The sequence below is a fragment of the Mytilus californianus genome, unplaced genomic scaffold (assembly GCF_021869535.1).
Source record: "Mytilus californianus isolate M0D057914Y unplaced genomic scaffold, xbMytCali1.0.p SCAF_9, whole genome shotgun sequence".
NCBI classification, from domain to species: Eukaryota; Metazoa; Mollusca; class Bivalvia; order Mytilida; family Mytilidae; genus Mytilus; species Mytilus californianus.
In genome coordinates this window covers 48,532,213-48,559,363 of record NW_026262745.1, presented here as the reverse complement: position 1 = coordinate 48,559,363, position 27,151 = coordinate 48,532,213, and the positions used below count along the sequence as shown (strand labels likewise).

General features: G+C 31.6%; 1 protein-coding gene across 5 annotated transcripts; it reads right to left on the bottom strand.

Moving 5' to 3' along the window:
* Window positions 1–776: 776 nt before the first annotated feature.
* LOC127714586 (uncharacterized) lies at window positions 777–25,582 on the bottom strand. Of its 5 annotated transcripts, none has more exons than XM_052220659.1 (14): window positions 25,342–25,582; window positions 23,714–23,876; window positions 22,308–22,408; window positions 21,258–21,389; window positions 19,506–19,682; window positions 18,458–18,573; window positions 16,245–16,371; window positions 15,156–15,484; window positions 14,053–14,106; window positions 11,055–11,507; window positions 10,666–10,725; window positions 3,590–3,676; window positions 2,898–3,119; window positions 777–2,385 (listed from the first exon to the last, which is right to left on the bottom strand). In XM_052220659.1, the coding sequence occupies exons 1-14, from the start codon at window positions 25,412–25,414 to the stop codon at window positions 2,371–2,373; spliced, it is 2,109 nt and encodes a 702-aa protein (XP_052076619.1). In that variant the 5' UTR covers window positions 25,415–25,582; the 3' UTR covers window positions 777–2,370. The 5 variants fall into 5 exon arrangements, with proteins under 5 accessions (XP_052076619.1, XP_052076618.1, XP_052076620.1 ...); XM_052220658.1 differs by having other exon boundaries at window positions 777–2,230; XM_052220656.1 differs by lacking the exons at window positions 777–2,385; window positions 10,666–10,725 and adding exons at window positions 9,219–9,567; window positions 9,793–9,912 and having other exon boundaries at window positions 3,109–3,119; window positions 3,590–8,377.
* Between the last annotated feature and the right edge of the window lie 1,569 nt (window positions 25,583–27,151).

Here is a 27,151-nt window from a genome sequence, read left to right as displayed (position 1 = left end):
TTTTTTCTTAAAATATCCTGTACCAAGTCATGAAAATGGTCATTGTTATATTATAGTTCGTTTCTGTGTGTGTTACATTTTAATGTTGTGTTTTTGTTGTGTCGTTGTTCTCCTCTTATATTTGATGCGTTTCCCTCAGTTTTAGTTTGTAACCCGGATTTGTTTTTATCTCTATCGATTTATGAGTTTCGAACAGCGGTATACTACTGTTGCCTTTATTTGGAATCTTAAATATATCAAATATGGGTCGGCATCCGAATTAATTGGACCTGAACAGAATTAGGAATTCTAAATCATTGACATATTAGTAAGTGTACAACTTAAAATTCTTAACTTATGATTCATTAAATATAATGACATATCGCAGATGACTTATTTTAATTTGCACCGGTCGTTCTAATCAAAAGGCTGAGTCAATAAGATATACACCATCAATAAAATATATGCTACGTCAGCTTCTTCTCGCAATTGCAAGTAAAGGTTAAAATGTCATTTTGGCGATATATTTTAACATTGCCATATACGCGGGAGGTTTGGCTAGCCATAAAACCAGGTTCAAATCACCATTTATTCTTAAAATGTCCTGTACCAAGTCAGGAATGTGGCAGTTGTTATCAAATAGTCCGTTTCTATGTATGTTGGCGTTGTTTTTGTTGCAGTTCAGTGTTTCTGTTGTTCCGTTGTTTTCCTCTTATAGTTGATGTGTTTCCCTCAGTTTTGGTTTGTAACCCGAATTTGTATTCTCTTAATCGATTTATAACTTTTGAACAACGGTATACTACTGTTGCCTTTATTTAATACAAAAATACAACTTACTTACTTAACCTAAAGATATATTAATAAAACAAACAAATATCAGAGAAGATACGTATTAACATAAAAATAAGTTGACGTGTAATGATTGCCAATGAGACAACTCTCCACCAGAGACCAATTGACATAGAAGTTTACAACGCTATTTTGGTTCAAATGTCAGTAGATGAAGTGTTTCAATTTTGCGTTTAAAAAACTTCATTGGAACGAAAAGTTTTGCATGACATTCATGTTCAAACTGAAAAACTTATGTGTCGGTCTTAAGTCAGTAATCCCACAAATTGACTGTCAGTGTATTTTAATGTTACTGTTTGTCGAAGGGGATTGACGATCACAAGAATGTCAAGTTAGTCTACAAAGCTTGTATTTGTTCAGTGTTTAAACGCTGCTATAATGGAATGGACTTATAGGGAGGCTGTAACGACGTTTTGTTTTAAGTAAAAAAAAAAGTCATGCCTTATTACAGTATATACCGATTTCCTTGTATCCATGACCATGACAATTAAAGCTACTACTTTAAGAGAGTTAGAAGCTTACATTTTTGTCGGAATTTTAATACTTGACTAATCTAACTTGTAGTCCTCCTTTGGAATGTTCAATGCTTAATCAGACATGATCATTTTATTCTAACGAAGAAAAAACATTGTACAAATGTATCAACATATATCGTAAAGATTTAAGAATACAATAAAAGTTTATACCCAAGAATAATATAATGATTAAAATTATAAGAAATATGCTTTGTGCATACTTTGAAAGACATTATCTCAATATAGTTACAACAGTTATAACATATTTTAACATCTAAATACATCTCACCTCTGTAAAGATGAAAAGGATGAACAAAAATATCAACAAAAGGAAAAATATATACATCGATCGTTATATGAAAATCATTGATAAAACATTGTCTTCCCAAAGGACTGGTTACACTTGCACGGAAAAGAGATATAAGCACTTTCAGAATACACTGCAGTATTAGTAATGCTAATCAAAGTCTGGTATCTTTGACATATCTAACCAAGTATATTTTCATAAGTATTAAGGTGGCACATAATACTACAGGGAGATAACTCTTTAAAAATCAGCTGAACGTTTTAATCACGTTCTATTGTTAAGAAAAAAATAAGCTTTTCAATGATCAAAATTAGTGTTTGTAAAACTGCTATATATCCATTGAATGTTTTCCGATAAAGTGTGTGGTTCAAGTTTTTTGACAAAATATTTTTGTCAAAGGGTCAAAGTAAATATTTTGTCCAAATTTTATGAAAATTTAACGAGCCAAATTAATTTTAGTCGAGGTGTTTGGTACCACCTTAAATTGTTCTTGCATTAATGGTAGTGTTCCCTACTCATATCACACAGCCCAGTTGTTATTCAGTTGATATAAATCTGGTCGTGGTGAATTTCGCTGCAGCTGAAATAAAAAAGTTTATTCTATGAACATGGCTACTTCAAATGTCCTTCTCTGTGTTCTTTGGTCAAAATGTAGATATCACGTAGACGAGTCCATGGTTGACCGGTGTGTTTCCAGTTTCTGACTACTGTAGTTTAAAGTTATTTTTTCTTGAGCTTTTTGGAAAAAAACATAGAAGTACTTATTAAATACTGATAATGTTTGTGCGTGCAATCAATCGTAAAATGAACTAACACTTTATAACTTTATCTTATCAATTGTGCAAAATTGTGCGGTTGAATTTGCCATATAGTTTGTGTCGTGTGTTTCCTGTGGCGTTGACAAATGCAACATTTTTTCCCTTTTTTATTTAATTTTCTGTAGTGTTTAACGATATTTATAAACATTGAAACTACAATTTGAGAAAATTCATTGCAGCGTTCTTTTGAAAAAGAATTTTTTTTAATAATTGTTTGGCGTAAATACGAATAACAACAATATTTCAAAGCCCTTTCGGTTATGTAATCCATATCTTATATGTTTGACATTTGTATGCCTATGACAGTTCGTATTTTGAATTATTCGTTTGCTGTATGTGTTCATTGATGTCTGCTAAACATAATATATAAATTTAAAATTCTACACAAAGAAGACGAGTAATCTGTATATCTCATTTGATCAATATTACCTCTAGTTCATGCGCCTTTCTTGTCTTTAAACTAGGTAAGATTGTATTTCTTGGAAACCTGGCAAATTGTGAATAAACATCATGATTTGTCTGATTAGCATCTAGTATTTCTTTCCATGATGGTGCCTCTTCATCTAGTTTCTCTGGGGTCTTTTGTCGTTTTTTAGCAGACGACATAATGTACCATCCACCAATTTTTTGTGCTGATGGTTTGCTCCTGTCCTGTTTTAAAAATACATTCTTTGTTGAAAGCGATGCATATATTTTTCTATCAAATAAAACTCTAAGTCCGTAGTCAAAGTATATTAAATGTCAAAATTAATAAGCAAAAAAAAGTCAATATGTTATACATATATATCAAAATTACTGTCCATATTCTGAGCCAATTATTTTGAAAACAAAATATCATCCTTCTTAACGTATACTTTATCATAAAATTATATTTGAAATAAAAACAAGTTATACAATTATTCACATTATATGCGGTTTATTCAGCCAATTTCTAGCAGACTTTTATAGTAGGTTTTTTGAGAAAGAGTTTCAATAAAACAATCATAGCCTACCTGATAGAAAATTTATTGCGATATCATAATAGGACTTTCATTTGGAATTCTTATAAATACCTTTAAACTGTGCGAATGTACCTTCAAACAAGTCAATTTCACAGTTACATGCCGGAACAATAATTTTACCTTAGGTTTTTTGGAATTCTTCTTCGAGTGCAATACGAGAAATTGAGTGGCATATGATATCACGTCGAGATTCTTCTTTGCACCTTTCTATGAAAAATTTTACATATACATTTTTATATGCATATATCACAGCAATACGTAAACAGAGCACGCTTTGCTTTTGGGTTGTTAGACAATATCGCGGACATTTTTTATTTCTGATTTTTATTAGTAAATTCGTATTGCGCACAAATGTACACAATGCTTATATTAATAATAGGATAAAGGCAATACACAAGAGGTAAGGAAATAAAAGACGTACAAAACGTGCTCTATTTAATAATAAACAAACTCCACCGTAAATGTTCTGTGTTTGTTAAGTGTTATACGTCTGTCATTTAGAATTAAGCATTATTACCGATAATCTGATTATTCATCAAGTTTAGTTTTTGTTAATATTTGAACTGGATACCATAAGGAACAATGCATTCTGGGAAACATGAGGATTGGTAACACCAGAACATTTACGGTAGTCAATACCAATTGATATGAATCATAACAATTCTTCTTAAATTTATGCGATTGCCTTCTTAATTTGTTTGCTGTAAGAGAATCGACTCATAAAGTCTTTCGAAATCTTCACCACTACACTGATGCTGTGCAGTTAACACTCCTCGAGTAATATTAATTGCTCCTTTGAAGTACCATATCAAACGTAATATCAAATAACAATGATATATTTTTCTAGAAAAATTATGACAAAATGGGTTTTCAATAGTGAAAAAAGACTCATAAAATCAAAAAATCATTATTCTATTGCTGGTTTGCTTGTTATCGAAATCAGCCAATGACTAGTAATGTATTTACACATATTGTGCAATACTCTTCGTTGAAATTAAAACAATTTTCGTTTTTAATTTCATGTCTTACACAAAAGATAAAAAAGTTCTATTTAAACAGACTTAAACCATGTAAACGGAAATTCTAATTTTCAAATAGTTAAAATGCCATAATATATCAAATATACTCACGTGCAAGTGTTGTTGATTTACAGGTGATTTTTAATTCCTACAATGGAGCACTGGTATTTTTGCTCGCTATCTAATATATATGTTGAGTGTTTGTATAATTTTTTAGGCACACTGTTACATAACAAATGTGCAGGATGCAATGGCTAAAACAAGAAACAATAACAAAAAGTCCCAGATTCCCATATTAACCAGCTTTATAGTGTTGGTCTTTGATAGTTATTATCTTTTTGATAGTTGCTTACGTATTGACATTGGGAAGAATTAACACGTTAATAATCCTGTTTTCGTAATTCTGAACATGCTTGCATTTTCCTATCTCCAAAAGAGATCCGAAAGATACAAAAGGGATATTCAAACTCATAAATCGAAAATATACTGACAAAGTCAAAAGAAAAAAACCAACAGACAAACTGAACAATACGAACCCCATCAAAAACTGGGGGTGATCGCAGGTGCTCTGAAAGGGTAACTGATCCTGTTCCACATGTGGCACCCGTCGTGTTGCTCGTGTTTTTTTTTGTGTTTATTAGCCTTTTAAGGTATATTTTATCTGTTGATGCAGAGATTCACATATTTTTGTCATTTAAAAATCATGAATGAAATTCAAATAAGTGGAAAATAAATAAAACAAATCAAAAGACATTGGGGTAAAGATATTTTGAAAAGTAAAATTAAAAACTTAAACTGTTAATACAGAGAGATATGTTCCACCTGTGTAACCTAATCATAATTTTTTACAAATATTGACGCCGGAAACAGAACGCCTTTGTGCCATAGGCGAGATGAAAAGTACTTGCTTATTTAATTTACCTTTAAGAAGATACTTGAGTTACGAAAACAGACAATGTTTTGTTGTGAACGTGCTGTCACTTACATAGCTGTCAGTTTGCTTACAAAAAACAAATCAAAACCTTGTGCCACTCCTAAATTACACTCAAAGTGGGAAATGTGCTATGACAGTTAAAGAATAATATGCCACAGAATTCAACGGACATGTGTAATTAGGAAAAACTTACTGTTTTCAACATCACCAATGTCTAGAATATCTTGCATCGTTATACGGGCGCGCTTATTACATGTATATCCCAAGTCTATCAGAATCTTTCACGTTTAATTTTCACGATTTCGACGTAGACCAAATTATATGGAAATTCCATAATCATATATACATGTAGGCTTACAAATCGAATGTTTCGTTTCCATCATAACGCGCGTCTGGCGTGCTTTATTGTATGTCTGGTATCTCCGATTGGTTATTACTTCACTATTAGATTCTATAAGAAATGGCAGGGATTGGTTAATTTTTTTTTATTCCAAGTATGTTTTTTTTACTGCCCCCTAGTTATTTTTGTTATTTTACCTTTTAATTTACCATTCTATGGTTTACTTTCGATAGGTTAAAGATTCATTATTTTGTCTCTCAAATTCATTTCGTTTATAGGAAAATCGTTCTTAGTTTCAAATTTGAAAAAAATGGCTTTGAATGTTATTTCTATTGGAGTTAACAACCACAATTGCTTGGTCTAGTATAGTTAGATTGCATATAAGGGTAAAATGCCTTCTTAAATAAACTTCAGTATAAGCTGATGTCATTCCACGAAGATTTGAAACATTATATTTACAGTATCAATGTATGCCCGTCCTTTGGTCTCTGGGCGATAGCTTCATTGGCAATCATACCCCATTTAACTATTTCTATATGCTAGCAGCTATGAAATTTAGCTCAAGGAAAGAGGCCATTGATACCAAAGGGCCGGGGTATTCAAAATCATAAGTCGAAAACAAACTGATAATGCCATGGCAAAAAACGAAAAACGACAAAAAGACGAACAAAAGTACACAAAACACAAAACACAACATAGAAACTAAAGACTGAGCAACACGAACCCCACCAAAAACTATGGATGCAGAAACCAAGACATTAACATAAAGTAACGCAGTAAACGTGATAAACAAATAGACAAATACGATTTTGTGCAAATAAATGGAGTTTATTCTGATCAGCATAAATGAAACTCCAATTTCAAAGCAAACCATATATTCAGTTTTATATTATTTTATATTTTTTATTTTGCTTTATGAATCGTGAACATACTTTACACAGGGTTATACTATATGTAATATAGCTCTATTCGATGTTTTCTAAATGAATATGAGAGGTTTTTTTTTTTTTAGTAAGGTGTATTATCGATAATCTGTGTATTTCTGCTTTGATCTTTTTTTGTGATAATTAATTATAAGGGCCGATATTTACGGGTCTGAATGAGAACTTATGACGAATATTTCGACACCCTGTGCTTGCAGAATGCCATGTTTTCAGTCTGTCAAAGAACCATTGCAACTTCTTTTTGGGGGGTTCTTTCAGGTGCCATGTTGCAAGGGAATATTTGTGACCTTTTGTAATGTGCCGTCCTTTCCATCAGTATTCTGCAGTTTTCGCCCTTCATCCTGGACCTTTTTATTGGAACATCAGGTTTGGTTTATTGTTAAATTTGTTGTCGTCCTTAATATTCATTAAACATTTGACACAGGTGGTTTAGTAAATACCAACACCAATAAATCAATCAATCAATTGTAAAAGTATATGATGAATTACTATTGCATTAATCTTATTCAGACTTATTCAATATCCGTTTACTTTATGGAAGTACCTTCTGTAGGTCTCATGTATATTAATACAAAAGAAAAATAATATCAGAACACACGTTTAAAGCTACAAACAATGGGCACATATTAATAATTTATTGGGGATGGTTTGAGTAAATATTTCCTCCTTATTTCAGAAATTTTGTATCACTTTCGATTATATTTTCTTCTAAAAATGTTAGATTCTATTTTATTGGAGTCTAGGAATTCTGTAACTTTTTTGCGGTGGTTTATTTCTTTTGCGATTTTTTACTTTATTGATATATATCCAAGTTTGATATACTCGCGAAAATCGAGTAAATAAATCGCTGTCGAAAATAATTCATTTACATCATGTACATTATCAAATTATCCACAAACAGTATTTCAATCAATTTGAGGCACAAATATGAAAATACTGATGAGGACTTCAGCAACAAGGAATTGGTAAATCACGCTATAGAGTATATTAGTATATATCACAGTTGAACCAAAACACTTTACAATAAAAATCACTATAACATGGATTCTTCCCTGTCAATGTCTATTCTAACTTGTGTCAAAGGAGTTTTCGGCATTAAATCCATTTTATACACTTTATTTGCATCATCTATATTTGGCAAATGAACTTTTTTCGGTCGTGGTGTGTTATTTTTAGAGTTGTTGAACATGGAATTGTTATTAGATGGCGAGGACTTTGGCGAATCCATAAACGATCTTTCTCTTTTTACTGAATGTGCTGGTTTAGAACCATTCGACATTTCTCTTGAAAGTGAAGATTTCTCTTTAGAAACGTTTGACTTCTCTCTTGAAAGCTTTGATTTTTCTCTGTGGAGATTAGAATTATCATTTGGTGACAATTCGTCCTTTTGAAGCACTGAATTTTCTTTTGATCCACCTCCAGAGCTTTCTCCTGATACTGTGTCATTTGTACTTTTAACGGATGTAGAATTTACAAAAGATTTTGATTTCTTTGGAGTTTTACCCCTTGGGGAACTAGCTGAATGCGCAAAAGAGTGTGATCTCCATGAAGGTGGGCGAACTGGTATTGGTTCTTGTTCTTTCCAGAAATTGGCTCTTTCAAACAGATAACCAAGTCCTTCGTTTGCTTCTCCAACAACGTCTCTTTCTGCTGGGTTATGTTTTGCAGATTCTGAAAATATTAAAGTTCATATTTTATAAAAAATATAATAGATATAAATAAATTTTAACGAAGCTCTTTTGATTTATTTAGGGTAACTGTTTAATTTTATTACATAGGCATCAATTATATTCATCAATGAGAAAGTTTCTACTGTTTTACTGAATTTGTCAATCAATAGAATGTGTCATAAAAAAAAGAAATGGGCAACCAATGACTTCAATTCGAACGACATTTAAAATCATGGTCAAAAGAAAAAAGACGTAAAGACAAAAAAAGTTAACACAATTTCACTCAAAAACAGATTGCTCGCTACAAACCACAATAACACTCGTAATTAAAACCATGTGCTCTGGAAGTGTCAGCATTCCTGTTCGAATAATGACATTAAATTTAATCGTGATTAAAATATGTGTTGCCGATTTTCACGTCATTGCAAGCATAATTATGGAAATTGTTTGATGCTTCGTAGAATGTAATTGCCATATTAGATTTCCGTTTTGATGTGCATTACCGTTATTCAAAGCTTTATTTGAAAGTGCTCACTGTTATTGTACATTGTTTTCATGTTCGAACATCTGCGACTCTTTTCATAAAAAGTCTTACGATTAAAATTGATCGTAAGTTATACTGAAATGTGTATGACTTACGAGTATTTTTACTCTTAAGATTTTTTGTGAAATGAGTCGCTGACTCGTTACTTTTGATTTGTCTCTTTGAGTTATTCTATCCTTGATCACGAATTTGCACTTTTAGAAATTGTTACGTTATCGTCTGTTTATCGTGTTATACACTACACTACACTTGTTAATACATGGCATGGTGAATTGTAGAAAATGATAAAAGTGCTTACTTGTCATATAATCAAAGTATTTTTTGTCAGTGTAAAGCTCCTCAAGTAAATTACGCCATTTACTCTCCGACCATCTAAGCCTATTTGGATCATTGCCAAGTTTTAAATCCCCACCAAATTTGGCAAGAATGTCGGACCATAGTTTCGGATTTTTCTTTCTATTCACTCTTTGGAGCGGAGGTAGGTCTTTTAATTTTGGATCCTCAAAGAAAAGCGGTAAGTCCAAGTCCTGCTCTTGTGTCCAATTATTCACTTTTGCACTTCTCATCGAGGGGAAACTCTTGAGGGACGTTAACGACTTTCTCTTAGTAACAGGTGGCGCCAATGTAGTCGGACCCTTTTTCTTTTTCTGAAAAGGAACATTCTTTCAATCTCCTTGATGAGTATGGTTAAGTAGATGACGCGTGCAAACATAAGTTTTTTGTTAGATATCGCGTGCTTTAATATAACAATATGTGAATTAACAAGTGGTAACCAATACATATTGGATGCCAGTGTAATCTGAAATGTCTATTTGTGAATTTATTTCAAAATGAAATGTACAAATGTATCTATATTTAGAAGTTAAACTTACATTATCCTGATCTGTGTCCGTCTTTTCAGGGCGTAAGTTTGGAAGAATTAGTCTTGGCGTAGCTATTTCCAAATCCATTTCCACCCATTGATCATCTTCATCGTCAGTATCAGTACAATCCTATTGGACAACAAAGGTCACGTGAGAAACTGCTTCCGTGTCACGATATAACTCTTAGAAAAAACCATTTTCTCACCATTTTGTTTATTTTTTTTAATCTTGTTTTAAATTAATATTACACTAACATCCAAATTCTGTGACATTGTGTATTAAACGTGCCCAGTAGTAGTAGTGAAATGTGTATTGTCAAATAATGAGCTTAGCACGAATGTGTAAATTAATGTGATGTTAGACATAAAAGTTAAATTTGAAACTGTTATCTATATATTGAGAATGCATCATAAAACAATAGATCCAACAATTCGAGTAACACGTTTGTTTCAGTTAAGCAAGGACAATGTCCATTCTCGAATAGTCGACTGTGTTTCCGTTTTATAACTTTTGAGAAAGGGAAGCGACATCTGGTAGGTCAAACTGTATTCCTGTCAAAATACAACTTATGGATGTTTTGATGTACGTAAGCTGTATTAAACAGGTGTGCATTTTTATCGCAAAATCACTTTTAACAATCTCATGTGCATGTGTAATGCACTTACGAAGTCAAAATTTTTGTAAGACCTCGAACAATATACTATGTCTGTTCCACATCCTAGTACAAACAGGGATACAGTTTGTCATAATAAAATGTTAAAAAATAAAATTGGAAACCAGCCGGTAATGAAAATAGACTATTATCCAATGCAATTCGACTATTTGTTCTAATATGAATATCAGGATATATTGTTTCAGCAAAACAAGACCATAGTTGACTACCTCAACTCGACTACTTTTCCTTCTTCGTAAAGGATTGAAGGAATCTATTTTACTAGTGATCTGTTTGAATAGAAGAAACATTTGCTTGTGTATAAAACTGATTGATTGTCTATTAGTCTAAGATATTTAGCATGAGTGTTAGATATATGTAATAAACGTCAATAAATTTTTTTTTGCCAAAAGTAGTTTATTGGAAAATATTTTCTGTAACCTTAAAATTGATAAATTTGAAATATTTCTATTGAATTGATGAAAAATTAAAAACATACTTACTTGTTATTATTATATATCAAATATTTTTGTTTGTGAAGGTCTTAACTTAGGCATTTTTATCGAATGTTTTAAAACTTTGAACGACATAATCATCGATGAATTACATATATTCTTACCTTCTTCTTCTTTTTCTTCTTCTTCTTGCCTTTTGGTTCCTGGACCACTTTTCTGTCTGCTAAAACATTCCTTTGTAACAAGACTGGTCCAATCCCGGTCCCTGAAGGCATTTGTTCTTCTAAATGTTCAACTTGTCCTGGTAGGTTCACATCGTCATCACCATTTTCGTCTCCTTCAAAGTCTTCGTCAGATTCCCAATCGTCGGCATCGATAGTTCCAAGGTCAAGGACTAATCTCTTTTTCTTTTTCACAACATTGCCATCAGCGTCCTTTTTACTCTTGTTCTTCCCTTTACCTTTCGATTTTCCACCTTTTCTTTTCTTTCTTTTTATTCTGCTTCGGGCGAGTTCCTTGAATCTTTTCATAAAAGAAGCACTTCCTCTTTCACTGCCTTCCATCTCATCGATGGGATCCAGGCGCTGACGCTTGTCTATGAACAAGGAAGCATCAATCTGCAAATAAAAACGTGTTTTATTATTTTACATCTAATACAACAAATATGTGTAAGCGAAAAGAACAAGCAAAGGAGAAAATAGCATTCCAAATATTGAAGACTTAGCCTCGTTATGAAAATCAAATACATATATGTAAACTTTTTTATCTTGCATAATCTTCACCATGTATAAAAATTTTGTAAAAAGTAGTTTGAAGTTAGGTGTTTTATTTACTTTTTGATAAATATGATTTGTGGATTTCAAGATTAATCTCTTTTTAAATTCTCTTTCAATACTTATTGTAAAGGAGCATAAGATGTCACAGTCAGCAAAACAGCAACCCAACAAGGATAGTCAACACCTTCATATGAGACGCAAATATACACGGACCCATATGCATGTACTCATTTGATATTGATATTGATGTTGTTCTAATAGTATTAACGGCCCTACATTTAGTGCACTATTTGGGCATTTCGAAAATCAATATACTCTTTAGTGGTGTCCTGAATTAGTAATGAGAACTTATGTATCTTTTTGTACCGTTTTAATCTCTAATTGTGTGCGTGATGTTTGATAGAGTATTTTTGCCTTCTTAGTGGACATTAGCGCTTTGGTTTTTATAACATTTGCGCTTTTACAAAATTGATATTTGCACATTTTCTACAGGACATTTGCGCTTTTTCTACAAGACATTTGACCTGCTGTGTTTAATGACATCGCTACTTGTTTATTCAGACTATGTGACCGTCAGAGTAAAAAAGTTTTTTTTTTTTATTTTTTACATCCTACTCGTTATACGATAAAAATGAAAGTTCAAGATTATTACTGAGGGGCCTGATGGGGGGGGGTCTCATCACGATTCACGAGTTGATTTTTTTGTCAATCACGATTCACAGAAAATAAATTTCCATGATCACGGATCACGAAAATATAAAAAAAAAAAATCTGTAAAAAAACGGATCACGATAGCGAAAATGCGCCGATCACGAAGAACGAAAATAACCCATCAGGCCCCTCATTACTGTACATTTGTAGCAACGTACATTAAATTAAGATCAAAGAAACATTTGAAGTGTGTACTCAGTCAATCTGTAATAACTTTTATATACATACAAGATACTTTAAAAACATGTTGCCACAACTTTCATAATAAACATGACATTTATATTGCCCACGTGACTTGATTATTACTGTTTGTATAGATCCCTAAACAAACTAGGGGCTAACAGACAGTACTGATGTTATATAAATCAAGATTACACATTTTATTGAAGTATTAAGTTTATTCCTTTATGTCAGTGATAGTTTAAAGTACCGAAGGAATATATAATTAGGGGGGGGAAATCCAAAAGGAAATGCAAATCGAGAATTATTTAAAGGAAAGTAAGAAAAATAAGAATTAAAAAAATCATTAACGGAACCAATTTTACTTCACTAGATGCGCATTTCGATAAAAATTGTCTTTCAGAGATTCTCGAGGACAAAATATATTGAAAGCCTGGAACCTAAATATAAACGTTGAAGAGCTGATGAAATCAAAAGGGAAAAAAACTTAAACCCGAACCCGGACTACTGTTTTATTTCATTCTTTTAAATGAACGATTGAAGGAAGGAAATTAGTAATGCTATATCTATAATTAGTATGAATTTGTTTAACTAAAAAAAAAATATTTTGAATCACTTTTTTATTTATCGATGTTGTTTTAGTTGCAATGAAGAGACGCAGGAATAAATAGTGAAGGTTCATCTTGAATAATTCGTTTCTGTTAAAATACGATAATTACATTACATAGAAGTTTCACACGATTCTGTAATTTTGATTGAACAAAAGTTATATTTTATTTAAGTATAAAATGCAATATATACATGTATATGACTGCACGTGCTCCCGGTGATAAAGTTAAAACAATCCACAGAAAAACAAACGAAAGAAATGATTTTACTCTTAATTTCATGGCTGTAGTATGGAAATATGATTTTTAAGAACTGAATACTAGTACTTCTTTTTGTAATTTATGGGGTTGTAAGAGCTAAAAATTACAATAAGAGATACATTGTATTCAATTCTAAAACAAAATGTAAAAAGGAATTTCAACAGTAATTAAACCGTGTTAGTGCATTTCAATATATTTTCAATTTAATTGTTCATTCTTTATATTATTCAACTTTGTCTAACGTTTGGTTGATTAGTTGGTATTAACTTAACGTCCAGTGACAGATTTTTCATAGAAAATAAGCAATATGTCTTATAAATGCATGCATGCATATTCAGGAGGGTCCTAACATTTGGTTTTTAGCGATTCAGTTGAATTGTACTCTTGTTTACAAATCAACTAGTGCACTAAGTCTTGTTTACAAATCAACAAGTACACACTTAATGCAGCCATTTAGGTACAATTCCCCTATTTTTTTTATTCTGGTTTAATACTCTAAGAAATCAATGCCTATATCAAAGTTGCATCAGTTAAACTTCGTTTTTTAAAAAAAACTGTTTTTCATTTATTAATGAAATATTAAAATGACAAAAATTCCATAAATGAACAATCTAAAGAATACATACCATATTTTGCCGAGTAAAATCGTCCATGTAATCATCATCAAATCCATCAAATCCCTGTAAATAAACAAATTATTTAAATGTAAATAAATAAATTATTTAAATAATGGTTAAGTATATCGCATTTGTAAACAAAGACTTTTAAACATCACCTTTCGTTAACGTATAATTGAATGTTAAACAATTGTCCAGGGATGTAATAACTGATTTTCTTCCATTTAATGGTATCAATAAAAGGATGCATGTAAACGTCGATGGGAATTGAATGTCCGAAGATGGAGTAACTGATGTTCGTCCATTTATTTAGTGCATCAATAAAGGGAGATATATGTTAGACGTCAATGGGACAGCTACCAGACAAAACGATATAAAATAAGGAGATGTGGTAGGATAACCAATGAAACAGCTTAAAAGGATAGCAATAACATCAACGGTACTAATTTTATTGCGCCAGATACGCATTTCGACAATAAATGTCTTTTCAGTGATGCTCGAGGTCAAAGGACACATGTTTAATAGACAAATGTGCATGAATATAAGAAAATGTGAGATATATATCAATGAGCGAAAAACATATCAAGCCATATGGTAAATTAAATTTTCTTATAAAGTTTATACTTTATTCAAAATGAATTGAATTGGATTGGTGCATACAAGTGCTTACCAGATTGAGTACCCTTTTAAGGTTCAATATAAGAATGTTTTCAAGAATGATTTTACTGAGATCTGTGTACTATTTGTTTCAGATGTTGGGTGTTCCTTCACTAGTCCCTGCGACTATTTACACAAAAATTTGAAATAAACTCGTAAACACATGAGCATGAAGGTATTGTTTTTATCAAAATATTTGTTATATTAAATTCGACTATGTTAATTCTCGCATTTTGAAATATTAATCGTGAGTAACTAATGGCGTGTCATTTTGAGTGTATGTTTTCGATTGATCGTTTGTCCTGCGCATCCATGAAATATTTGCCACTGGACGCTAAGCAATCAAAATCAATCAATTGATTGATCGTAACATGCAAAAAGTGCTCTTTGGTACAGTTCGTGTATAACTTTCAATCTTAAGCAAACTCATACGAAATCTATTCGTTTAATTTTACCGCAAATCCTTGAGATCTCAATCTTTCAATTTCTATATTTGACGGTGTAACCATTTTGTCATCGCTGTACATGAGACGATCGATGTTATATTTAGAATCGTCCGGAAGTCCAAGGTCCATTTCCGGTCTCAAATCGGGATTTTCTCTCTTCTCCCTGATAGTATTTTGTTGAAGTCTCCTTTCTTCTTCCTCCAATTTCTTTCTTTTTTCTTCTTCTTTCTTCTTCTTCCACATATATATTGCAAATATAATGGCGATTATGATAATTAGAAGCAGAATAACAATGGCAATGTAGATTCCAATACTAGCTGCTGCTACTGTCTCAGGTACTAGTAAGAAAAAAGACAAGCCCATGTTAAAATTTGCATAGCGCATGGCATGAGAGAATTATTTCGAATATAATAGGAAAGTTTAGAACTTTTGTTCTTCGAAGCGGACCTATAATACGCGTTTAAAAGTCATCCATTTTGATTTGATGAAGCCAAAAATAGAAAATCAACTGTTTCACGATAAATAAATGAACAGACACATGTAAACTTACTTTTAGAATGATTTTTTTAATTTTCTAATTTCAGTTGTGACATCCACGTGCAGCCCATGTTTTATTGGAATTAGAACATGGCTTTGTTTTCAAAGCGAAAGAAGAACGTCATATTAGAATAGCGTATATTTAAACATTTATCAAGTAACTTTTTTGGGGGTTTCTTTTGCACTGATTATTTTACTGCGATTCGTAGACTTTCATTTCATCTATAAAAAAAAAGATCTCGAAAATTCCTACAAGAAAAATATGAGGTTGCAAGTTCTTATATTGACATCTGAGAATTATTGACTTGAATTTGAGAAAGGTAAAGCTTTTTGTCACAGCCAACTTTGAGATGGAAGGGTTATTAACATTTTGTGTCCTTTTCTGTGCAAAAGAAAACACGCATTAGCTACATTGAAATAAGATCTATTATAGAGGACTTTTGCATTGGTGCATAACAAAACTTTTCATGTTAGCATAAAATATAAACAAATTTTAACCTACAAAAATATTTAAAATGATAATTTTCCAGTTCAAAGAAATAAATATATTGGAAATCCTACCACAAGTAGATTCTGCTGTTAGAACCAGGTTTCCTCCAGTGGCATTAACATTTGTGGCATTCTGTCCATAATGACAGTCCTGTGGATACTGTGTTGCATACACAACGCTATTAATTGTTTCAATAACCTGAAAGGAATACATCGAACGAAATTATAAACAGTATAAATATGCCATTGAAAATTCATCCTCGGATAAAATTAAACGAGAAACAAAATCTCATTTGGTATGAATAAATGAATTGTCCAAAATTCATTCACATTTTTTAAATATATTATAACTGCAATATAGTGATACCTGTAGATTTCCCGTGGCTCTGTTGTGATTTTTGTGGATCAATGCGATTCCCGTGGCTCGATAATGATTCCCGTTACTCGATAGTGATTCCCGTATAATGATTCCCGTGGCTTGATGATGATTGTCGTATAATGATTCCTGTGGCTCGATGATTGTCGTAAAATTATTCCCGAGTCTCGATAGTGATTCCCGTATCTTGATACTAATTCCCGTGACTTGATAGAGATTTCCGTGTCTCGATAGTGATTCCTGTTGCCTAAAAGCAATTCCGATGGATCGATAGAACGAACATACATCTGACAAACAATTTCGGATCAGACGATGAAATGGTCATTACTGTTGTGGTCCGCAGTTCGCGATATTTAAGGATGTAGTCAGGTGAAATTAAAAAAATCTGGAATTTAAAATTGGTACTTTGAATCAGAAGAGCATTAGTTAAGGAACAAAATAAGCTAAAAATATTGATAGGCTTTGGAAATCCATTTCCAGATATTTGATGTTGAAAAAGTGGCGGGAAAAGGCTGACTCGGACTTTTACCTTATATTTAGCAATGGCATTATTTTGGTCTCAAATCGTAAGAAAAGAAAATTAGAATCTGCTTAAATTTTTGGTAATGAACTGTTATGACCTATTGAACCCTTCTGTGAAAAGAAAAGTGGATGATATGGGGCAAAATATTTAACCCTGTATCGTAGGAAAAAAACAAAGGAGTCCGAACATCTGACAAAAATTCCTAAACCTGAACTGACTATATCATTAATCTGATTAACTTTCAATTGTATATTGATACTACTTGTATCCATGTTCCAATGACTAACTAAAAGCTATTGATAATTTCTATCGTAAGCATTATTTGATTAGTCGATTTTCGGCATCAATTAACCTCTGAAAAAACAAATTCATGCAAAACCTTTGAACCAAGTTATATGTAAATTCGTAGACAGAGATATTTCCATCAATATTTACTATCAGTCTAGTAAATTTCATTAGACATGACAAACATTTAATTTCTGTTTGAAGTGAAAATTTGACTTTTGTTTTTTCAAAAGTTAGAAAATTGACGTGCTATGATATTTTAATAATTCGTACTGCGGAGATCGATATTTAAACATTTTATAAAAGAGCAAAAACTATGGTGAAACCTAAGTTACATTTAAGTTTGAACTCAACTAATGTTTTAATAGATTACTGCTCAATGTTTATTTTTAAGTTAAAGACATAAAGTATTGTACCTACATTACACGTAAATCTATAATAGGTGCTGTCATCTGCTGTAGGGTCTAAGTTAAAGACGTGAATTATTGTACTCACGTAACACGTGAATCTATAACACTTGTATGTGCTTTCATCTGTTGAAAAGTCTAAGTTAAAGGCATGAAGTATTGTACCTACATTACACGTAAATCTATAATATGTGCTTTCATCTGCTGTAGAGTCTAAGTTAAAGACGTGAAGTATTGTACTTACATAACACGTAAATCTATAATATGTGCTTTCATCTTTTGTAGAGTCTATTTTAAAGACGTGAAGTATTGTACTTACATAACACGTAAATCTATAATATGTGCTTTCATCTGTTGTAGAGTCTATTTTAAAGACGTGAAGTATTGTACTTACATAACACGTAAATCTATAATGTGTACTTTCATCTGTTGAAGAGTCTAAGTTAGAGACGTGAAGTATTGTACTTACATGACACGTAAACGTATAATATGTGCTTTCATCTGTTGTAGAGTCTAAGTTAAAGATATGAAGTATTGTACTTACATAACATGTGAATCTATAATATGTGCTTTCATCTGTTGTAGAGTCTAAGTTAAAGACGTGAAGTATTGTACTTACATGACACGTAAATGTATAATATGTGCTTTCATCTGTTGTAGAGTCTAAGTTAAAGATATGAAGTATTGTACTTACATAACATGTGAATCTATAATATGTGCTTTCATCTGTTGTAGAGTCTAAGTTAAAGACATGAAGCAAGGTAGCAGATCCTGATGTAGAGGAGTACACACAGTTTACTATTCCGCCAGCTAAAACGGAAAAAAAATAATTGCATTTGATACTTATGTATCAATTATGGTTTCAAAATTGGCGAATAATCTTCTTCAAAACTTAGCTGAAATAATATATTCCGGTGAAAACTCTCAGATAATAAAAAGTTTGAAAAATGTTCCAATCTAGATAATACAATCTTGATAATACAATCTAGATAATACAATCTAGATAATAGAAAATACAATCTAGATAATACAATCTAGAAAATACAATCTAGATAATACAATCTAGATAATACAATCTAAATTATACAATCTAGATAATACAATCTAGATAATACAAAATACAATCTAGATAATACAATCTAGAAAATACAATCTAGATAATACAATCTAGAAAATACAATCTAGATAATACAATCTAGATAATACAATCTAGATAATACATAATTTTAGGACAAAGGAGAGGATCAAAAAGTAAAAGTCCGAAACAAAATCGTCAGTTGTTACCTTAGTTTAGGTACTTTTGCTTTTATATTTAATATGATTATACGATGAATAAAATTATTGTCTTTCTTTTGTGATACACTTTTAAATTTAAAAAATCCATTATTACTCATAACAGTTGTAAAAACTACACATCACATTGCGTTCATCAAAACCATTGAACATAAACTGATTACAACATGATTTAACAAAATAAGAACAAAAGGAAATATGTGATATACGTCAATGAAACAGCAATCTAACGACCCACACATTCAAAGGGCATGTAAAGATCATCTTACAGTCTCTATCCAAAGATTGACAAGTATCAAGCTCCGCCCACCCCCCTTTCCACACACACATACAGTCACACACACACACACACACACATTTGCTTTGCGAAAAGAAATAAATGAATTTAATTTGGAATAATAAAGGTCCATCACAAACATCTCTTTTCTATAAAAGACTAAATAGCTCACCAGAATAAGCTTGGGTCTCTGAGCAAAGTGTGTAATCAAAAGTCATTGTGGACTTGTCTGTACAAACGTCTAACCCACTGCTAGCAGCACACAGATTTCCGCTTCCGGTATCGTAGGTGTAATTAAACGTTCCCAAAAATGCATTTGGACATTGAATTTTCTGACTAGATATTGTGTCTAAAAATTAATACAAAATAATTTTAAAGTGATTCAAACAACATCAAATTTACTGTATCATCTTTATTTCAACGTTCTCGTTTTTATTATTATTATTATTATTATTATTTAAAATTTCAGTTCAGGTTAACATATATTTAAAATGATATCTACAAATGTAACACACAACAGGGTTGTATTTCTAGAATGTAGGACAAAAAGTCACAGGACAAAAAGTCACAATAAAATTATTCAGTTTTGAGACTATTTTTCTGTCAGTGAATAAAAAAACACTTATTTTAAAAAAAAACATTTTTGTATTTTCCTTGAACTATTATATATAAAGCAACTCTATGAACAAACTTTATTCTAGAAAAATCAATAATGATCAAATAATTGTTATGAAAACAATCTATCAAAGTGGCTTGGCTTCATGGTGCGCTTTTTTACCTGTAACTCGATAGAACATTTGCGCTCCAAACACTATGGACATTTGCGCTTTAAATTTTGGTACACCTGTATTAAAGTAGCATTAGCTGTCAAATTTATGTTCACCGATTTGACTCAGTTCTCATATTTGAATTATAACATAGTAAAACGTATATCCAAATTATAAAAAGTAAAAAAAAAAAATTTACAATGCATGGGCTCGATAATATGTATAAGCATTTTGTCTGTATTTTTGATTCTAGACGCCATCTAAGTAACCATCGAGTTGACCTCCGAAGACTGCCAACGGTAATATAACCCGATATAAACATAAATATAGATATAAATAGATAGCGAACTCGCGCAATTGGATTTTTCTAGGTCTATTTGACTTCATATTATAGATTAAAATATATGTTAATCATCGTTCTTACTTGTATAAGGATGAGTTTTTGTGGATCGAACCAATCAATCAAATGGTTTACCCTTGTTTCACTTTCAATGTTGACATTCTTTTCCTGAACTGAACACGACTAATTCATGCGTAACCCATCTCTAGCTAAGGGGTTACATTGAAGGTCACGTGAATACGAATTCAATGAGGTCGAATTATTCACTTGTAAGTGAATAATTCATCTGCGATGTTTCTTAGCTTATTTTGACAAAATTGAATCAAACTGGCTTCTAAAAGGGAATTATTATTTCACTATTTCACTTTATGATTGAACAAAAAAAATCTCATATTTTATTTTTTTTTTTTTTTATATCTCGTAGCTAATGCCCCTTTAAATTGACCGGACATTTGCGCTTTTTACCTATAGTCGTCTACCTGTAATTTTAATGAGTTGTACAGAATATCCTTTGCGTGATTACAATTGATGATCTATATCTATAAAGACTTATGAACTATTTTCTTAACTGTAAAATGAGTATATGTAATAAAAAGTAATTATGTCAAGAACTTTCTCTAATATATTCAAACAATTATAAACAAATTATGTGTGACTGTTTGTCCTATTAAATTTGTGTGTTTTATGTACTGCAACTTTTTGTCACGTGACTTTCTGTCCTGCAACTTTTTCGTCACGTAACTTTCTGTCCGCTTATCGTATTTCTAAGGGATTTCGTTTTACCAAATGTTGTAAGAATATAAAATGGCGAACTCACTATTTTTGAGAAGCATGTGATAGCTTAAAGTTGTATAGTCTGACAGCTCGCATATTGTACTGATGTCGGAGACTGTCACTGTGTTATTTAGATAGATCTTTAATCTGTTGTATTCGGCGTCTATCAGTTGCGCTGCAATTGTATTCATTATGAATAAGAATGACAGTATTGTATGTAAAACATAAAAAGAGAAATGAACCATGTACGACAATGTACCATTATTTGAGCCCTTCAAAGACAAAAATAGTTATAAAAATAAATCCTTTCAGAATTATGCAAGTTTTATGTTAAATAAAAAGAATGATAAAATCTGGACTTTTCTGCGCAAAAAAAAACAAACTTTTTAATGTCGGTGTAAGATCATCAACATATCGAAATTGAAATATTTGATCGCAAAATCCCTATATTTTTACCAATTTCTTCATTTGAATCTTTAAATAAGACATCTTATAGCAAAATATATTTTAGAGTAATGCTTTGGAATGCATCATATAAACGACAATCTCTGAAAATGAAGCTGTTTGTGCAGTCAATGAAATTTTTCATTGAACGCAAGAAGTTTGAGCCTTAATGCAATTAGGTAAAAAAAAACATTGATATAAAATACATGTATAAGTATCTGACAAACGAGTGTCTCTGAACATTTGACAGTTATCTGATAGACTAACGTATCTGACTATTTGACAGTTATCTGATAGACTAGCGTATCTGACTATTTGACAGTTATCTGATAGACAAGCGTATCTGAATATTTGACAGATCTCTGACTGACTTGTTACTCTAAACCTAGTATGACAGGTATCTGATAGACTAGCGTATCTGACTATTTGACAGTTATCCGATAGACTAGCGTAACTGACTATTTGATCAAATTTAAAGATAGAAATGAAAGACGAAACTGACTATTTTATAGACTATAATTAAACATTAATATATATATTTATTTATCTTTGTTGGGTTTTTTTTTTTTACTTGTCACTTTCAGAAGTCCCCCTTTTCCCAAAAAATAAATCATCAACCTATTTAGTGACAGTTAGTTATTACACTTACTTGTTGGCTGGTAGTAGCGATACTTGTATCCTGAAATTCTGGTTAAATCCATACATATGTAGGCAATAAATGGTAGGTTAAACACGTAAAATACCTCTGAACTGGAAACAAAAAAAAACAAAATGACTAAACATACGTAAGGCGTCGCATCTAGAAATAACCGCAACATACAGTTAAAATACACTACTGATATGATATGTCTAAAGTGTTCGTTTTCGGCTACTTATTTCACATTCAAGTCATGTGACCCATTTCAAAATGAACAACCAACAGAATAACTTTTCCCGCCAAATATGTGTACTTTTCCCTACTTATTTCAGTTATATGACATATTATTTCTGATTTCACGTGGAGTTCTACTGCCTTCACGTCGTTAGACAATTAATGTCTGTCGAAGTTTTGTGCTGAAAGTATTCCTTTCAGATTCAAAATGTGAATAACATTTTTTTTCGGAAATCTGTGAAAATATGAATTGAATGCTGTGCTTTTGAAAATTTATACGAAATGATAGCAAGTGACCATTAATGTTTTAAAAATACATTGGTCACTTGCTTTCATGTCGTATAATTTAAAAAAAAAAAACAGCATTCAATTCTATGATAAGCCCAAAAGTGGAAGAATTTCAATTCTTAAAGGGGTCATCGCAGATTTCTTGAATGAAGAAACAGAGGACAGTTAATATTCGTAATTTGACGATCGCCTTCATACCAAAATTGATGACGAATATGACTTTTCATTTAATTTATTACTCTAAAATTTCAATACATCTCATATAAAAACAAGGAAATGTGCTATGATTGCCAATGCAACAACTATCCACCAAAGTTCAAATGAAGTGAATGTAAGCAATTAAAGGCAACCGTACGGCCTTCAACAATGAGAAAAACTCATACCATATGATCGGTTAACACAACCATTATCTGTACTCTTTGACTTAAAGTTGTGTTTTTGTTGTCCTTAACTGCAATATCATTTAGTTAAGTGCTTTCTGCGATATCTTTTGTGGTGCATTTTGTTGATCAAAAATCGTAAAAAGGGTGAAGCACATTGCATGTTATAATCCCTGTATATATTCGTTGTTTATAGACGGTTTTTAATTGGTTTAAATCCCTGTTTATATTCGTTGTTTATTAAAGGTTTTTAATCGTTTATAACTAGTCGGTACTACCCCAAACCTCAGTTCTTCAATGCATACTAGTATATTATATAGCGTAACTTACAAATAAATTCCACTCAAACCGATGCTCAGTTTAAGCGTTTGCGTGGTGTAGTAGGCTTCCTTATGTCTTTGAGATGAAGCACATTGATTAATGCGCTGTTCCTGCGTTTGGGTTTTTTTCAAATAAAATGATTCGTTTATGAATCTCCAATGTGTTCGTATCTGTAATATGGTCAAGCATGCTTACCTGCTAATATATTGTGAGCCACTGCTAATTTCACATGTAAAAGTATAGGAACCGAATGATGCAACTTTGAAATTAGAAAATGAAGTTGATGTGAAGGTCAACTCTCCGCCATTACTACTATACCAATCACCAGTCAGGGCGGACGGAAATGTACAGCTGCCATCTAAAATATAGAAATCTTCCAAAAAAATTTGCAACTGAACTAAAAGTCAATAACAATAACAACAGGTTGGGGATTGTTGGGTTTTTTTTTTTGTTTTTTTTTTTTGTTATGTTCCAGAACGAGTTTCCGTTGTCCGTAATTGTTCCATGAATATTCTTTCAAGCTCAATGATCCATGGAACATCTGCTTATCACATAATTACGGATATTACATGCTCTTTCTATATACCTTGAACCAAGTGGTCAAGAGTACCGCAAAGTTACGTGGATCTGTAATCAAGTGAATTGTTTACTTGGTGTATGTATTTCAAATGTTTTTTTTCGTAATTAAACAAATTAAAATAAGATTGATTAACACTGACATATCTTCCACGGCGCGTGACGTTTTGCGCTTTTTGATAGGACATTTGCGCTTTTTGATAGGACATTTGCGCTTTTTTAATGGACATTTGCGCTTTATCAACATATCAGTCGATTTATCATGGTTAAAAAAATCATTGAATATAAAAAAAAACAATACATTCATATAGTCGGTTATGCGTTCGATCTTCGGTCTTATTAATTACTGTTTCTCCGATCCGCTATAAGCACACCCCATTTAAAAGGGTCTGAATTGGGATGGAGTTCTCCATTTCAGTATTCTTTGTTTTTTGGGTTATGTTTGCTGTTTTCTTTATCAAGTTTAGTTGAATTTTGCCATTCACTATTTTATATATTTAAGCATCCCTTTATTCCTTATTATTATTTATTTTACTTTTTGACCTTTTTCTCCCTTCTTTATTGTTGTTTGTCCATTATTCTATTTCCTGTAAACTCTATACATAACTTGATTTAGAAGTTAGAGCAAAACCTGTTTGGCGTGAAGACGGAATAATGTGTATGGGAAAGGTGACTTGTCTTTCATTGAAAATGCGGTTTAGCGTGCAAGTCTTATCAGATATTTTCTTATTTCGTTTCATCGTATCGTCTTATATATCCATGAACTATTTTTCACTGGACGTTAAGCATATACATCAACCCATTCTTGGAATAAACGGATTGATCTGACGTTTTGTGAGCACAAACAGATTTTCATTTTGTAAGTTTGGAAGGCAAATATATAAAAAAAAAAAACTACAAAAACTTAATAAGACTTATAACAAAAATTGGCGTGCTACAAGTATGCTAGATATTAAACAACTGGAACATCTGCGATCGATGTTACCTAGAGTATTGAACATGCAATATCGTTTGTGCAGTGAAAGAAATGTTCACATTCTTGCGATAAGACTATCGATTCAACAAAAACTAGCAAATATATCTGGAAACTAGCTAGCAAGGAAACTATGACTTCATACTAGTATATATAACAAAAGAAAGCATCAAAGACGTATTAAAAAAGATTGTTACGACACCAGTTTTCAATGCACATGAAGCTATGAACTGGGCGTCTTTTGGTTGAAAAAAAGTCAGAATGAAAAACTTACCAATATAAACAACAGCTACCAAAAGAATTATTAGAAAATATAGTCCTCCATTTTTAATATGTTGGCATTCCATTTTTTATTATATTGAAAACCTTATTTTAATCTCCATTTTAGAAAAATGTCATCCTTTCTGGTGCAGAAAGTTGAATCCATTTTTCTGACAAATTCACATTTTCAAAAAATTAATAACAACTATAAAATAACAATTAATTGAGCATTTCAGTCCAAGTCGAGGGTAAAAACTTTCCGGTCTGTATTAAGGTGGTTTCTAAGTGATTAGTGTATTGAACGTAATCTTTTTAGGATTATCTTAATATTATAATTTTTAAAGCATGACGAATTTTGGCAAATTTAAAAAGTAAAATATCGTTCATTGCTTTGTAAGGTTTGTTAAAAGGGCTAGTAAATATGTTGGAGTTTTGTCAGAAAAATTGAGTAATGAGTTAAGCCGATTCTTTTACAAAGTTCAGTTCAATGTTTTACCTCTATTTGACTTAGTTATAGGAACGCCATTTTTGATTCATGATATTGTATAATAGAAAAACAAATGATATGGGGTATCCATTCATGACACAGATTCAGTACATGCACAGCAAAAAAAAAAAAAACACACAAAAAGCAAAGGAACAACGCTTTGATTGCTGTTCCTCATCTCAAATTCACAGTGAGGCCTTCAACACGGAATGTTTATTTATAGCTATTTCATTACGTCAATCTGTTTTCATGTTATGTATTCAAATAAGTTTTTGTATTACTGATTGACACATTGATGCATTTCTGGTGTAACTCTACAATTGATTCTCGGCTGCATAATGTCCAGTGGCCTATATTACATTGATATCTAGAGAAAAAGAGAAAACAAGAGCAGAAGAGAGAGAGAGAGAAATATATATTTTGTAAAGTAGAGTATCATCCAATAGCAAGTTGGTCGTCTTAGGAATAAAAATGATATGGTATAGTTCTAAGTGAATAAAAGAACAACATAGCAAAATCGTAAAAAAAACAAACCTGAAAAGTTAAATAGCAAAACACTAAGGAGTTTCTCATCTGAATATTTCGAAAGTATTTTGAAATTGTAAAATGTTTTCATAAAGAGATAGGGCAAATTTCCTGGGTATTTCTTATCCTCATAGGGTTAAAATCGAAAAGCTGAAGTTTCCAATATTACTGAAATTTGGAAACTACAGTGCTTGTATATATATATCATATGCATTAAACAGTTTTAAACAATTTTAAATATTTCCTTTCATTCAATTCAGCGCTACATGTTATGTTGAAGGCAATACTACAATTTTACGTGTTTTTGTTAAATTTTGCATCGAAGGGCGTCTTTAACTAAAATGATTAAATACAAGTACATTCTTTGCATACAATGTAGTTACAATGTATATTGTACTAGTACAAAACACTGTTTACAATTGGAAGGAATCAGTTTGGGTACTCAACTGTCTTTAATTTGTAAAATGTTAACGAAGAGTGTAAAATAATGAAAATAATAAGTCTGTATACTTTTATGCGTCCGAGGCGATTCACTTAAATTTGTAATTACCTCCAACTGGAACGCATAATGCCAAACAAAATGAAATCAAAGGATTTATGTGTTCTGAAACGCGTGCAGAGTTATACAGCCAAAAAACGTCCTAAACACAAAGGCCAAATCCAACTAAGTTCAACTTTGCCTGAGGAAGTTGGACTCTTTGTTTCTTAATAATTTCTAAATTTATGAACGGACAATTAAAGAAGGAGAGGCGAAAGATACCAAAGGGACATTCAAACTCAAACTCGACAACGCAATGGCAAAAAAAGGCCA

Excerpts from the sequence above, each read along its gene's own strand:
- LOC127714586 (XM_052220656.1), bottom strand. The coding sequence starts at position 25,414 with ATGGAATGCCAACATATTAAAAATGGAGGACTATATTTTCTAATAATT. Across the intron at positions 14,107-15,155 it reads TGAGATCTCAAGGATTTGCG|GGATTTGATGGATTTGATGA; the intron begins GTAAAATTAAAC and ends GTTTATTTACAG. Across the intron at positions 8,378-9,218 it reads ATACTTTGATTATATGACAA|AATCTGCAAAACATAACCCA; the intron begins GTAAGCACTTTT and ends TAATATTTTCAG.